General features: G+C 48.4%; 1 protein-coding gene across 5 annotated transcripts in view; it reads right to left on the bottom strand.

Annotated features, from left to right (window-relative positions):
- Positions 1-6911: 6911 nt before the first annotated feature.
- PAK3 (p21 (RAC1) activated kinase 3) overlaps positions 6912-16045 on the bottom strand; it is a 126989-nt gene continuing 117855 nt past the window's right edge. For all 5 annotated transcript variants that reach the window (XM_071442481.1, XM_071442479.1, XM_071442478.1 and 2 more), the window contains one exon: positions 6912-15516. In XM_071442481.1, the coding sequence (XP_071298582.1) occupies positions 15427-15516 (90 nt within the window). In that variant the 3' untranslated portion in view covers positions 6912-15426. The remainder of the gene's footprint in view (positions 15517-16045) is intronic.

Genomic DNA, 16045 nt, shown 5'->3' with positions numbered 1-16045 from the left:
CAGGGCTGTGGGCTCTGCCCTTCCAGCTCTGCCCTCCCTGCAGCCACACCTTTCGCTGCACCAAAGACATGGAGATAAGTGGGTAATTCTCTTGGGCAATAAATGGAAGAATTTAAATTACACTATGAGAACACTGAGTTCATGGAGGCATCGGGATGGCTGTTGGCCAGGTAACTGACTTTACAAGAAATCAAGGAAAAGGGAAGTTCATGGCACCTGCTTTTATATTGATATTCTTGGAAGTCAATTTGTTTTCACATGCAGGTCCCACAGACTGTGTTCAGAGCTTGAACAAAGAGTCCAGTTCTTTCTGTAGGAAATACAGAAGTTGATGCAAAATGTCCTCTAAAACATAAACTACTCTGAAGATCTCCTAAACAGTATTTTAGAGAGGTAAGATGGGGAACCTCACCAAAATTTTATACCAGCTTTCAAAACAAAATGTAAACTCATAAATTGTCAGGCATTCAGCCCACAGTTTTAAAATATATATTGCATGGACAGTTAATAAGATCCTACCTCAAAATGCTTCTGACATAACAAAAGTTAGACTTGGAGGACACAGAATATCCCAGAAACAAGTTGGAAGGAAATGCAGATCCACAACCACTTATTTCAGGTATTTTTAGGCTTGCCAATGATTCCTGTCGCACAGGCAAACAGGAATCAGCCCATCCCTGCTGGACCAGGCACCACTGCTCCTGAGCCGTGCTGGCTGTAACCAGGGGAGCGTTCCCTTCCCGCAGATCCCTGGGAGAGAACCACACAGGACACACCTGCATTTCAGCTGGGCTGCTCTTTGGACCAGCAGCCACAGGGCAGTGGGGATAGCGGGTTCATCCCGCAGGGATAGAGGGTTAATGCCATGGGGATAGAGGGTTAATGCCACCGGGATAGTGGGTTCATCCTGCGGGGATAGCGGGTTCATCCCTCAGGGATAGCGGGTTAATACCACAGGGATAGAGGGTTAATGCCACAGGGATAGCCGGTTTATCCCTCAGGGATAGCGGGTTTATCCCTCAGGGATAGCGGGTTTATCCCGCGGGGATAGCGGGTTTATCCCGCGGGGATAGCGGGTTAATGCCACGGGGATAGCGGGTTCATCCCACAGGGATAGCGGGTTAATACCACAGGGATAGAGGGTTAATGCCACAGGGATAGCGGGTTCATCCCATGGGGATAGAGGGTTAATGCCATGGGGATAGCAGGTTCATCCCACAGGGATAGCGGGTTAATACCACAGGGATAGCGGGTTAATCCCACAGGGATAGTGGGTTCATCCCGCAGGGATAGCAAGTTCATCCCACAGGGATAGCGGGTTCATCCCTCAGGGATAGCGGGTTCATCCCGCGCGGATAGCAGGTTAATGCCACAGGGATAGCGGGTTAATCCCGCGGGGATAGCGGGTTCATCCCTCGGGGATAGCGGGTTAATCCCGCGGGGATAGCGGGTTCATCCCTCAGGGATAGCGGGTTCACCCCGCGGGGATAGCGGGTTCATCCCTCAGGGATAGCGGGTTAATGCCATGGGGATAGCGGGTTCATCCCTCAGGGATAGCGGGTTAATGCCATGGGGATAGCGGGTTCATCCCGCGGGGATAGCGGGTTCATCCCTCAGGGATAGCGGGTTCATCCCGTGGTTTAATCCAGGCCCGCTCCCCGCGGCCCGGCGGCACAGCGCCCCCTGGCGGCCCCGCTCCAGCTGGGCCCCGCCGCTGGGAAAATGTGACCCGGGAAAAGGCGACCCGGGAAAAGGCGCATTTTCCATCCTTCCCAGAGAAAATCCAGCGCTGCGATCGCTGAAAAGAGATGTTTTTACCCTCGCATGAACTCAGTCTCTGCAGCATTGGGTCAATCTAACTCCACGCAAATAAGACACGAACACCTGCAGAAAAATCTTCCCGGTGACAGCAGTGATAGGATAAAGGGGGCGGCTTCACACTGGCAGAGGTCAGGGGTAGATTAGAAAGTAGGAAGAAATTCTTCTCTGTGAGGGTGGTGAGCCACTGGAACAGGTCACCCAGAGAAGCTGTGTCTGCCCTATCCCTGGAAGTGTTCCAGGCCAGGTTGGATGGGGCTCTGAGTAATCTGGACAAGTGGAAGTTGTCCCTGCCCATGGCAGGAGGGTTGGATCAAGATGATCTCTAAGATCCCTTCCAAGCCAAACCATTCTATGACATTCACTGATGATGATATGTTTCCACCAGTGATTTCTCTCATCAGAGAGGAATGGGAAAGTTGTTACTAATATCTTGACCTCTAAAATTTTCCATAGTAAAAGCTATTAATAGATCAGTTTTATCTTAGGGGCGTGTGTGTAACAATAAACCAGTAACAGGTAAAACTGGTAGCCAGTAAAATGGACTTGTGATAAAGGATGAGGAAGGAGTCATCATTAGGGGAGTTTTTTCTCTTTGTTCCTTCTCAGCAACTTTAAATTTCCTGATTCCCTGCACATCTGGATTTTGCCCAGAACAAACTACTTCATCATTGTAAGGCTAAGTGGGTGTGATATGATGTGAAAACATACATAGTGTTGTCCTGTTGTTTCAGAAAATAAGGTGGACTGGAAAGCTCTGTTGATTTTATGGTAAAGTTGGCAGGAAGGGAGGAGGATGGAGGGAAATGTGATGAAGGCCTGAAGGCCTAACACACAGCCAAAGTGCTATTGTCCTTGTAGCCCACACAGGAGCAGGGAATACAGATAATGCCCAAGATGTCAGGTCTGGCCCCAACCAAGACTCATCTGATAACCCTGGAGGCTGCTGTTCCTGCTTTCCTCAGGAGCCCTCAGACTGCTGTCAGCAGCAGAGCAGATTTTTCTCTTACTGCTCTGCCAACAGGGCATCTCATATGCAAAGATCTCCTACACAAATGGCAGAGAGGATTAACCACCAAGCCTCCTCAGACCTCTCTGAGAGATGCCACCAGAGCAGATTCCAGCCAAGCAGGAGTCCTCCTTCCTCAGCCCTGTGAACAGCTCAGCTGTTTCTGCATCCCCAAGCACTCTTGGCTCTTAACACTGGGCTGCAATGACCACCTCTCTTCCAGGCTTTCCCAGTTCTGCCTGAAGGCCATACAGCTCCACACTTTGCCCTGAGGAAACAGGGTGCTCCTCCAGAGAGACAGGGTGCTCCTCTATGCTGATTAGAATCCTTTCCAAATTAGAAACTCATCTCACTGAAATACTTTGTCCTCACTGTCTATAACACAGGGGACTGATTTATAAACCTTCTTTGCCACCACATAAATCATACTACCCACTAAGGTCCTACAACACAACTATGGGAAATAGTCTTACAAAAATCACAAAATGTCTTTGAGAAAACTAAATTAATTAAGAGAGATGGGATTTCATCCATGTCTCATGAAGTACACTCACTCTCAGGTGATATATCTGTTGCTTTCAAGATTTAAAATATCCTTTTAGTTTTGGAAAAAATCCCCAAAGAAATGTGAAAATTTGGGTTCTGTTTTCAGAGCTCATACAGTTATCTTCTCTCTGGAGTCTGGTCTAATGGCTGAGGTGGTGACATCACAGTCACCAAGCATTCCATCCCCAGGTCCCAATTCCCTTCTCCTCAGCTGACCTCCAGCAGAACTGCCTGCTTTGCTACCTTCACCTTGGGCCAGCTGGGGCCACCACTGATTGCAATTAATGCAGCTGGCATCACTTTTGCAGCCATATAAACCCAGTAAAATTCTTTCTTTATTCATCCAGTGTTAGTAAACTCCAAACCAAATTTAAAAAGCAAGTTAATCTGAATTGTGACATGCCAGTTGTTGTAGTCAAAATCACTTTCTCTAGAGCAAAAGTTTTGGTTCCTTTGCTACACATTTAAGCACCATGTGCAACCACTGGCTCTGCCATGGCATCGAGAGGGTCCAGGCCATTGTTGTACAGCAAGCCACTGCACTGCCAGTACTCCACAGCTCATTTTTTATTGTGCTGTGTAATACCTATCAGGAAAACAAGCCCCAAGCCAAAGGATTCCAAATGCAGCTCCACCAAAGTACAGTTCAAGGAACTACCAAAGCAGACATGAACTTTGTACTAAAGCACTCACTAAACAGGTTGACATAGAGGAACTCACAGAAATAAAAGCTAAGCAATACAGTATCAGAGAAAGGTTCTCAGACCTGTGCTGGAGCTGTGTGAAAGCGATTGTGCTGGGAATCAGGTTTTACAGGGAAGATGGAAGGTCATTGAATGCCTCCTGTCCTGGCACATCTCTCAGTCTGAACTGAACTGGGAACACCTCGCTGTAGCAATGGTCTCTGCCACCTTGAGAGAATGCGAGGAGGTTCTAGATACAGTTGAGAGGGAAAGTGCAGGGAGCTGGGTGCAGCGCAGTGGGTGCACATCACATGTTAAGATACTGATCACAGAAAAGGTTCTAAAGAAAGAGGCTGTGCTAGAGTTGCCTTTTCCTTTGCAGCCTACAAGCTGCAAAGCCAACAGTGAAACGATTCCTCTTTCCTCTCTGCCACACTCTGTCAACACCCAGGGGCCAGGATCCACAGCGGAGCTCTGGCCCCCGCTGCTCCCACGGGAACGGGGCCGGGCCAGGAGAGCGCGGGGCTCTGTCCTGGCACTGTCAGCGCTCATCAAACAACCACACGATGGTGGTGTCGGCCTGTGAAACAAGGAAATGCACCGAGCCCAGCTCGCAACCACCCCCAGGACACAGCCACGTCGGAAATGTCCCTGCTCCCTAATCCACGGTGTCAGGACAAAAGATTTCCCCAATCTGCCCCTTCCAAGTGCAAAGCCTTCTTTGCACCCCACTCAAAGAGCAACACAAACTCCTTTGCCCTAACAAAGATTTGCACTCTCCCAGAGTCCAGCCACCAACTCGAAAACATCTGGCAAAACCAGAGCTCACAGAGAAAGCTGCCAGCTGACAAAGCTCTCGCTCCCTACAACTTCAACTGCATCCATCAATTTACCAGCACACACCCTGCTGTCAGCACTTTCCTTCTCAGCTCTAGGTACCAAGATGAAGCCTTCAGTCTCCCAGAGGCTGGATCCAAAGAGAATGGCACTGGGGACTGCTCACACACTGAAGGTCCCAGGACAAAAAGCTCAAGAGCCTGGTGTTTGCATTCCCCCTGGCAGCTGAACAGCTCTAACCCAGAGAACTGCCTGCTGGGAAAAGCCTCTAAATTCACTAAGAGCACCCAGTGTGTGCCTCCAAACTTCCTTTCCTTGCCAAAGAGAGGAACTACAAGCCCATTTCAAAAGAAATGGCATCCCCTCCTCTAAATTACAAAACATGCAGGGACTGATCCCATACCAAAGTGCTGGAGCACTGTTACTGGGCATTACCCACCCAGGGTGCAAGACCAGCTGCACACCCAGACTCCGTGTCTCTGCTTACCTTGTCCGAGAGACGTGCTGCCAGAATTTCAGAAGGCCACCTCTGAGAAGTGGAGGCCACATGCCAAATTCAATCTGTCAGGAGACCACCTTCCTAAGATGGATACCAGCTCCTTAGTGGTACAAACTGAGGCAGTGTTTCCACACTGACTATGCCAGTGTGCATAGTCTCCTCCTCACTGCTGAGTTCCCACTCCCTTCCCTCATGCTTCCAGCAGGATGAGCTCTGTGAATCCCCTTCACCCTCCCCACTCTTCCCAGCCCATCCACCCACATCAGGCTAAAGCTGAAGCCTCTTTGTCTCCTCTGGCACACCAGTCCAGCCCCTCTGCAGAGAGCCCCAGCCCCAGAGCACAGAGCAGTCTGGACCCATTGCATGGCTGTGGCTGTTTGTGGCAGCTGAATGCTCCGTTTCCAGCTCTCACTGCAGCATGGCCCCAGGGCAGAGCCCAGCCAGGCTCCCACTGCAGCCCCTGGAGCTTGGGGCACACACAGTGGTCCCAGAGCTGACGTTCCTGGGGAGCACCATTAACTATGCCTTGCAGTCAGTGTTGTGTTCTCATCTCCTGCAGCCTGTGGGGAAAACAGCCTGTGCTGCCAGGCCAGCAGTGTCCCTCTGGGCAGGGACAAGGCTGAAGGGCTTTCCTGTTGCAGAGGAGCCAGCATTAACCTGAGCACGGCCTGGCAGGTTGGAGCTGGGTCCTGCCTGCTGTCCAGGACTCGCTGCCCACCAACCGCCCCCACCCGCCACACTCTGTTCTACAGGGACAGAAGGGTCTGTGTGTGCCAGGGGCCCTTGGATGTCTCTGTATCCATGGATAGAAGAATCTATCTATCTGTGCAAGGGGCCCTTGGATTTCTCTGTATCCATGGACAGAAGGGTCTGTCTGTACAAAGGTTTCCATAATGCTGTTGTACCCCTGGGTGTGGAACAAACAAGGAGAGTAAAAGTGTCAGTCATGTTGCTTGCATACTCCTTCCTTTGGATACAAGGCACACCTATGCACACCCCCACATATAGATACATTAAAAGGATAGGGATGGATAGAGATTTCCCCCAGAGCTCTGACTTTGGCATAAACTCACCTTGTAAGCAGGCAGCCATGGGATTTTCTTCCCAGCTCTGTATGAGTAGGTATCCAAGAGCTGAAGGAGCAGCATTCAGAAGCAGTTTCAGGATTTCTAGGCAGGAAGTGGAGCTCACAACCATCCACATAACTCGCCGTAGTCATCAGGATGGGCTGCTGGTTCTTTAGGAATGTGGCACGATGGAGACGCGAGACTTGGAAAAATCCCAGCTCTCTGTAGATTTGAGCAAAGGGGGAGCAGCAGAAACACTTTGTGTCTGCTTTGGGGACACGAGGTCCAAGGAGCTGGGGTGGCAGAGGGTGACCTGGGCTGGTAGCAGGTCAGGTCCTGTGTCATGACAACATAGAGTGGCACAGGACAAAACTAAAAGCATGCACAAGCACACTGATGAAGACTTTCTGATGCTGCACATCCTACAGGAAAAGCTGCTGTCACACAATCCATTGGAATTTATAACTTTTATTTGCAATACTTTAGGTCCAAGTTTCAAACTGCAATATTTTTACACTCAAGACACAGTCATGCACAATCCATATTTCAATTTCCTATTGCTTTAACCACAATTTAAAATAACTTAATATTGGAAACAAAACCCAAAATCTTTAAAAAAAGGATGCTGAGGTCAATAAGATGGATCCATGCCATCAGCACATTTACAAAGTAAATAACTTAGTTCTCCTTTTAAAAAGATCAGTTACCTCTTAATCCAAAGTTACAGAAGATTTTTCACTACACATTTGTTTTTTGTTTTTCTCTTTCGTATTTTTTCTGTTTTTTCTTTTCTTTTTTCTTTTTTTTAAACAGATAACACGTCCTAAAAAAGGAATGTACAGCAAAATGAGATACATTTCTGATAAACAATGAAAATGTAGGCTCCTCCTCTGTTTACTTTTGTCTGGATACCCTGAAGAAAAAGATCTAGCACACACCAGCATAGGTGTAAACTGGTTGCTTTGGACTAAACTGGAGTTTAGCACTGGTGACATCCTGATCCAGTCAAGAGTTGCAGAATTCCTTTGCAGATCTCAAACCATGTGTTTGCAGGCACAGCACCTGCAGTGCTGACGCACCAGTGCACGAGAATAACTCTGCCAACGTTCCCCCACGGAATTTGGGCTCTGCCCAAGAAGGAGGTGCTGCAGTCCCTGGTTCCTGGCTCCTGTGTGGAGCAGCTCCTTTCCTGCTGGCTGAGCTGCTCAGGCAGCCCCTGGCCCTGCAGGGCTGAGGCCTTTCCTTCCCCCTGGCTGTGCTACAGACGGATTTAGCAGCATTGATTAACGTGGGGATACACAGAGGGACCAAAAGCAGTTGCCTTTGTACAGCTTAAGCTCAAAGGTCAAAAATCTCAAGAGACAAGGTGGAAGAGACTCACAGGCTGCCTGTTTGCTCTGCTGACCCACTTGTGACCAGTTTTGTGTGAGGCAGAGTGAGAAAAAGGGGCAGCTCCCACTCACCCAGGCAGCCAAGGGACCCATCCAGCCCAGGGCCTGGGGCACTGTCAGCACCTGCTGCTTCAGCAACCAGTTCAGCTGTAATTGAAAGCAACAACCAAATTCTCACTGGCTCCAGAGGGAGCAGCAACAGTGCTTGAATTTGATCCCTAAGCCTGGAGCAGGGCTGGACACACAGCATGCAGCAGCAAATGGACCTTTCAAAACAACCTCCTGCCACTGTTCCCTCCCATTTGCAGTGGTGTCACACCAGCCTGAGGCATCTGGGAGCCCTCCATGCACTGACTTCAAATGGCAGGCCCTGGGCTCCTGGAGGTCTTGCTCCCTCCCCATATTGAGTTTCCAGATGGAAAAGGCTGCTGTGACCAGGCAGCTCAAAGGACAGAGAAATGAGGGTCTCAACCACTTTATCTGTGCCCGTTACACAGTCTTGGGTAGCAGCCACTGAGCACAGGGGCAGCAAAGGACACAGAAAGAGGGACAAAACTATTCAAGTGCAGAGACTGGAAAGAGTGAGACCTGGGAGAAGTAACATGCTGCTTCATTCCACCCTTTTGGGAAGCTCTTTCTTGCTTCAAACCCCTGAGAGGCATGAAGGGCAGAGAGGAGGTTGCACATAAATGATACTCATGTTTTCACACACTCACCCTCTCAGTGTTCTAGAAGAAATTGGATGAGATGTATTCTTCTCCCCCAGTCATCTCATTTAGCATGAGCTGCTCAGCACTAGGAGCTAAAGGAGCTGAAGCCTTAGGCCACAAGAGCTGACCAAGATGAAACTTTTTGATCAAAATGAAGTTGCCAACATGGACCTAGCTGAATCCAGCAAACAGAATCACAGAACTGCAGAATACTTTATGTTGGAAAAGACCTCTGGATACCAGGGTCAGAACCTGTTCTAGTGGCTGGCATCCATAAACCTCTAACACCAGGAGCTGTGATTCCAAGGTGTGTGCACATGGGTCTGACAGCTCTTCTGACCTGCATTCCAACCCAGGCCACGGTGCCCAACCCTGCTCCTGCTGGGTCTGTGCCTCACTTGGGTGAGGCAGGTGCTGCTCACAAGCCTCCAGCAGCTGCAAAGATGGTGCCACCAAAGAGAGCAGAAAGTACCTTACACACAGGTGCTGCAGCTGATGTGTGTCTGCTTGGAAACTGTGCAGGACAAAGTCACTGTGATCACAGGCTATTAAATCAATTAGCAGTTTCCAGTATTATCAACTTTAACCAATGATATTGCCCCCAGTTTCCTCAGTCAGGGTCAGATTCTCCCAGAACTCAAGTGCTTGCCTGGGGGAATTGCTAAGCAGCAAGAACAAGGTTTGCAGGCTTGTACCCACATGGCAGCCCCAAGGGCACTCATACAGAGCATATGGCCACCCCTCCTCTTTGCTGTAAGACCAGTTTTTCTTTTGAGATAACTCTTGTAACCAAAGGTACATGCAACTGTTGGTAGGCTCAGGCCAGTGATGGTTTGCAGGCATGATGCACACCTAGGATTATGGCAATCAGCTCTTAACTGCATCCAAAGAGAGATGGATAAGTAAGATTCTTCAAGTTTCAGTGAGAAAAATAAAATTACCCCGTCAGCTCAAGGACAGACACAAGAAAAGAGAGGTTTTGAAGATCCCTGAAGTGCAAATCACACTCAAAAAAAGCTTGGATGGTTTCTCTTGAAAGACAAAGGTTATCCTTTTTCTGCTTCCTGAAAACTTGGGATAAAATTGGAGATATTTACCTGGTATGGGGAGTGGAGAGGAAAAAAAATAAGGGGGGATGAACACTTATATTTATAGGTCTTCATCAACCCATCATTAAGTTGCTGCACATCTGGGCATGAATGAATGGTCCAAGACCAGGACGTGTATGGACCACTGACTTGGCAGCACTTAGCAAGGCAAAGCTGGCACTTGAGTGCATTCCTGGGTGTCAAGCAAAGAAACACTGGCTCCTTCCTTTAATGGCAGATGTCACAGGGCTCTCTCTGGCTCTTTGCTCACTGGATTTGCTCAGGACTGGACTAAGAAATACAAATATTTACATGCTCAGTGTGAGGAATAGTCAGTAGCCACACCAAGGATTATACACTGGAAATAGCTGCTGTATGGACAATAGAGTACAGTGACATTTCCTACAACTAGAGGACAGGAGACAGGTGCTTCCCTTCTCGTGGTGACTGGAGTGTGCTTCATTTTTGGTGGCAGGACATAGGGAAGGACTGACTCAAAGACCTGCCAAAGTGCAGCCACAGGCTTCAAAGAAACTCAGCACAAACCCTTGAGTTCTTTTGTGTGTAGTGGACTGGCCAATCATTAGCCAAAGATGAAGAATAAATATATTTACATGGACACAAGAAGTGAGAATGGAACCCTGGCCCAAGTTTGGGATCCAACCCTGAGAGCACTGTAAGATCCACCCCTGTGTAGGTTCCCAGGAGTGCATGCAGGAGCTGTATGGAATTGTACATAGGTATGGTTGTATTTTTTTTCTTTTTTCTTAAATAAATAAACTTTTCTGTGCTTCTCAAACTTCCCTGACTTTACTGCTACCTTGCTTTTGTCCCAAAACACATTTAAACCACAGTGAGCTATTGGCTCATTTTCATGTCTTCATTGCAGGGATGGGAATCATAGTCAAGTTCTTGGCTGGGGTATTTCACTGTTTAATTTAAAAATGAAGACAATTAACCAATCTTTTAAAACCTTGGAATAAAAGTGTCTGAAACTTTTAGTTTTCATTTCGCAACAGAAACAGACTATTTCTAATACTTCAAAAATATATATAACTAATTGCTTGATCTGAGGATAGCAGTCAGAAAACCCAAGGTGGCTCCAGAGATTTTACAGTATTTGTCTCTCTCCTTTCTGCAAGGCCAATGCTCTACATCCTAATATACTCTGTGAGCCTGTAAATAATGTGTAAGACTTGACCCCCTCAGGACTGGACTTTTGTGGGTTTGTGTTGTTGGGTTTTTTAAAAACACTTGTGTCTTTTCTACATTTAATATCCAGGCTGGGAGGATACAAACAGAGCTGCCATCTTTCAGTATCAGTGAGTGTGAATCAGCACCAGAGACTGTCCCAAGCACAGAGCCACAGGGATACTGCAGGAACATTCCCTGCCTGTCACACAGTCTCAGCTGGGCAGGTACAGTCCATGCTGAAAACAGTCACAGCAGAGATTATTTCTGCTGAATCTTGTCTGCCTCCCAGGAACTGGTTTTAAAGAAAAATCTCTAGATTTGCTGATGCAAAGTAAAAGGAATATAGTATTTAATAAAATTAAAAGTAAGGCCTCTTAGGACAGCAGCTGTCTTTAAAAAGTCAGTGCCAACAATATTCTGTATGCTGAGGCATACACTGATTAGAAAAAAAAAAGCTACCATTTGATTTCCTTATTTTTCATACCTGCTGTCTTCTGGAAAGTCGTGGTGGTGGGGTTTTTTTGAAGTAGAGATGCTAAAATACTTATAGGTAAAGGAAAAAAATAGGAAATTCCCCCCTTTGCCAATCAAATAGAGTAGTTTGTCAACAGAAGTATTTAGACTGTATGTCCAGCAAACGTGCATTACAAAGTGCTTTCCTTTTAAAGGATGGTTGTCTGTTCTTTTGTGGATAGGAAAAAATAAAATACATACTGGAAACAGAAACTGTCACTCATTTCTTCACTTCTTACAGGAATACAAACATATTTCATCCTGCTGAATGCTTTACACATTGAGAGCAGCCCATCTCCAGCCCAAGTTACTCTTTCACAAGGAAGCTTCTCCTACAGACACAGATCTTGAGCTGACAGACAAAAATGGGACCTCACAAGAGAAACAAAGTCTTTTAAACAGAACAGAATCATTCATGTTGGAAAAGACTTCTGAGCTCATGGAGTCCAACCATCAACCCAGCACTGCCAAGCCCACCACTAAACCTGTCCCCAAGTGCCCTATCTACAAATCTTTTTAAATCCCTCCAGAGATGGTGACCCAACCTCTGCCCTGCACAGCCTCTTCCAATGCTTGACCATCCTTTGGGTGAAGAGATTTTTCCTATATCCAATCTAAACCTTCCCTGGCGCAACTTGCAGCCATTTCCTCTTGTCCCATTGCTTGTTATTTGGGAAAAGAGTGATTCCCCCATTGCTCCCACCTCTTTTCAGGTAGCTGGATACTGCTGGCTCATGTTCAGTTGCTCTCAACAAGCACTCCCAGGTCTTTTCCCACCAGGCATTTCCCAGCCACTCTTTCCCAAGCCTGGAGCTGCAGGGCGTTGTTGTGACCCAAGTGCAGGATCTGACACTCTGCCTTGTTGAACCTCATCCAACTGGCCTTGGACCAACAATCCAGCCTGTCCAGATCCCTCTGCAGAGCCCTCCTGTCCTCCAGCAGATCAACACTCCAACCCAGCCTGGTGTTACCTGAGGGTGCCCTCGATCCCCTCATCCAGATCACTGACACAGATATTGAACACAACTGGCTCCAGCACCCAGCCCCGGTGCACCCCTAGTGACAGCCCCAGCTGGATGTCACTCCATTCCCCACGGCTCTCTGGGCCCAGCCATCCATCCAGGTTTATTTCCCAGAGAACAGTGTATCCATCCAAGCCATGAGCAGCCAGTTTCTCCAGGAGAAAGCTGTGGGAAACACTGACACACGGTTTACTAAATTCCAGGGAGACACATCCATAGCTGTTCCCCTCATGCCCTAGGCAGGTCATGCTGTTGTAAAAGGACATCAGGCAGGTCAGGCAGCACCTGCCTATCACAAACCCAAACTAGATGGGCCTGATCCCGTGGATGTCCTGTATGTGCTATGTGATGGCACTCCAGATGATCTGCTCCATGACTTTTCCCAGCACTGAGGTCAGGGTGACAGACCTGTAATTCCCAAGATCCTCCTTCCAGATCTTCCTGTAGATCAATGTCACATTTGCCACAGTTCAATCACATGGGATCTTGTCCTTAGCCAGGACTGCTGGTAAATGATGGAAAGGGGCTCAGTAGGCTTGGATACTCCTGCCCTCATGTACCTGCTGTAGCTCTGGCCTGAAGTGGAGGAATTCCTCTTGCTGGGCACATGTCCCACAGCTGTACTCATGCTGCTGCCACCAGGACTAGCCTAAGAGCAGCACACAGCCTGCAGCTGACACCTGGCTGGCAGCCCAATCCTACCAGAGCTCTGTCTGGGCTGCTGCATGGATTATGGTGGGTGCAGGACTTAGAGAAGCCATAGCTTTCTGCTGTGTGGACACCACTGCTCCCTGGTCAAGCTGGCAGGGCTTCAGCGCCTTCCTGCACAGCCTTCTGCACCATCTGCTGTGCTATGGCCTCTTAGCCTGTCCTGGCCACTCTCGCTCCCCAGGGGCTTCTATAATGGGGAGAAAGCTTGGCTGCCATTGATCCAGCTCCTGTCAACCACTGTCGCTCCAGCTGTGGGCTCCTGGTGGCTTCCTCAGCTCCTCCCGACGTTCCTCCAGTCCAGAAAGCAGAGCTGCTTGCCTTGGTGTGTTATTTGGCCATCTGAAAAATTGGACCTGTTGTGCTCCCCAGGAAATGAAGAAAAGTTAATTTCTGCTTAGCTGTGGTAACTCAGGGAGGTTTGCCCCTGCCAAGGACACTGCAGTGGCCAGCGAGAGCGAGGGCAGCAGCAGTAAGGACACTTGCGACACTCGCGAGCGACACAAAGACTGCAACTAAACAGGATGCCAAAGCCAGACATGCTCCTGGCCTGATTCAAGAGCAGCCCAAGCATCCTTCATTCCTGCTGGCCAGACATGAAGGTGGTGAGCAGCTTAAAGGCTATTTAACCCTTGGCAGGACCAGGCCAACGTGAAGATCTAGAGCAGAAAGCTGTTTTACTGTGGGGGCTTTTTTGCTCACTGGGTGCATGTTGCTTCAGTTGCTGTTTTGAAGGTCTTGCATGAGTTGTACTCCTAAAATACAGCAACAAATATGCCATGCAAATGCTTTTACTGAGTGAAGCCACACTATGTCTTTCAGAAACAAATAAATAAAACACAAATTGCATACTGAAAGTATTTTGCTCCCTTCCAAATCTGCTGACTAGTCAAGCACAATCCTCAGGCACATCCCCAATTCCATCTCTTGCAGGAACTCAAGAGCTTCATTGCGGAGTGCTTGCCATACGTAGGACAGCAGAAAGCAGGCTGGCCTGGTGCCTCCAAGTAATTCTGCAATTAATTCCACTTTGCCTTTCACACCTTTGTTCTTGCTCAGTGCACAGTTCCAGCTTTTAAGGCGCTTTCTTCCCGAACAGGCTGCTGCACTGGCTCCTGCAGATCTGAACTGTGCAGGTTGTTCCCTGTGTCAGCCTCAGTTCCCAGGGCAGAACTCCTGTCCCTAAAGGATGCTCACCTGTGCAGGAGCCTGCAGAGCAGCCTGGTCCCCCCACCACCTCTGCTGAGAATTCCACAGACACTAGGAACCCTTCCCAGGAGCTACAAGACAGCTGGGAGAAGAACAGGCACCCTCAGAAGCGACACCACCGCTCTGCTCTGTTTGCTCTTCTCTACTCCTGCAGAGACTCAGGATGGCCAATCCCACCAGGCTGTGCCTTTCTCAGCATGGCCACGATTTCCCTGGAGAACAGCCCCCACCCAGTTTGGCTCTGAGACAGGAGGATTAGTCCTGTCCCAGGAGGAGGCACCCACGGCCAGGCTGCTGCCTCTTGCTGTTCCCAGCCTGGCTCCGCCGATGCTCAGGCTGCTCTGGGCTCTGCTGGGGCTCAGCCCCAGGCACAGCTGGGCCCACTCTCCCCTCACACTGCTCTGACAGCTTTGCATCAGACAAACCTGTTCTGAGCACACCAACTGATCTTTCTGCTGTGTCAGCTGAGTCAGACTCTCACCCGGGCAGAGATTGCAGTCAGGGGTACAAATGCAATTGGCAAGAACCAAACTACTACACAGTCCCAGCTGAACTCTTTATCTCCACAGGATGTTTTGTCTGTCCCATCTTCATTCCTTTTTGGTTGGAAATGCAATTGCACTTTCTTCCTCATGTAGAAGTACCACAACTGGGCAAAAACTGGCAAGTGGGCCGTATTCAAAAGGCAGTCTGGAGTTGATGAATGAAGAATTGCCCTTCTCCAATTCCAAACCATACCAAAAACCCCATAAACACGACTTTACATCGTTAAGAAAGAACTGACAATTTAAAAGTGAATGTACAGCTTATTCACAGGGTGAGAAGGAAGGGAATCTTCCAACTGAATTTGCTTTACCTTGGAAATGACTGAGGCAGCAAAGCATTTTCTGTCATTACCTCTCTGTCCTTAGCCCCGATTCATCTCAAAAATAAATTAAGGAGCCAGAAAGCAGGAAGAAGACAAATGATAATTTTTTACTCCTTGAGGAACTGGGGTGGTCCTACCACCATGACTGTGACCGTTGGTTTGTTCATCCATCCATCTGTCCCGCAGCATGAGAGTTGAGGTTTTACAGAGTTTGTGTTCTCAGTCCTGCTCTGAGCTGGCAGGGCAGAAAGCCGACCTGCAGTGCTAGCGGCTGCTGTTCTTAATTGCTTCCTTCGCTGCAATGATCAGAGGAGTCAGGCTCGAGAGTGGCTTGGCTAGTTTTAAAAATGGATGCTGCCCAAGGGAAAGAAACAAGAAAAGTACCATTACTTTCCAAACTCAGTTCCTCACAGACTCAACCAGGATTCCACTCGTTACCAGAAATACTCAGAAACAGGACTGAGGGGACCATCTGCACTTCCACCTTCATGTCCAGGACATTGCTATCACAGGCAAACAGGGCCCACACACCTATCAATCCATTTTTCCAGGTGTATTCAGTTTGCTGGGATTTTTGCCCAGCCAGTGCTCTGGGAATGCTGCTTGCTGCCCCAGAGCTTTGTTCCTTTCAGGAAACTCAAAAGACTCACTTAGGTTCTCCCTTTCTAAAGACACAGACTATGTTAATTGTCAAAAAAGACGTGTGTAAGTCATTCCTTAGGAAAGTCCAATACCTCTAAAAAATGTGCAACCCAGTAGGATTTAGGCTCATGTGTTTTCTAAAGACCTGTAGTGAGGTACAGGTTTTCAGCAGCAAGTCAAGAGCAGGGACACAAGTGGCAGAGTGCTGAGGGACTCTGGTTTGCAGGGAGAGCAGTGTCTA

This window comes from Agelaius tricolor, unplaced genomic scaffold (assembly GCF_023055355.1).
Source record: "Agelaius tricolor isolate 1412-34295 unplaced genomic scaffold, bAgeTri1.0.p SCAF_17, whole genome shotgun sequence".
NCBI lineage: Eukaryota > Metazoa > Chordata > Aves > Passeriformes > Icteridae > Agelaius > Agelaius tricolor.
Note: the sequence above shows the minus strand (reverse complement) of the source record. Positions and strands in the feature narration are given on the sequence as shown.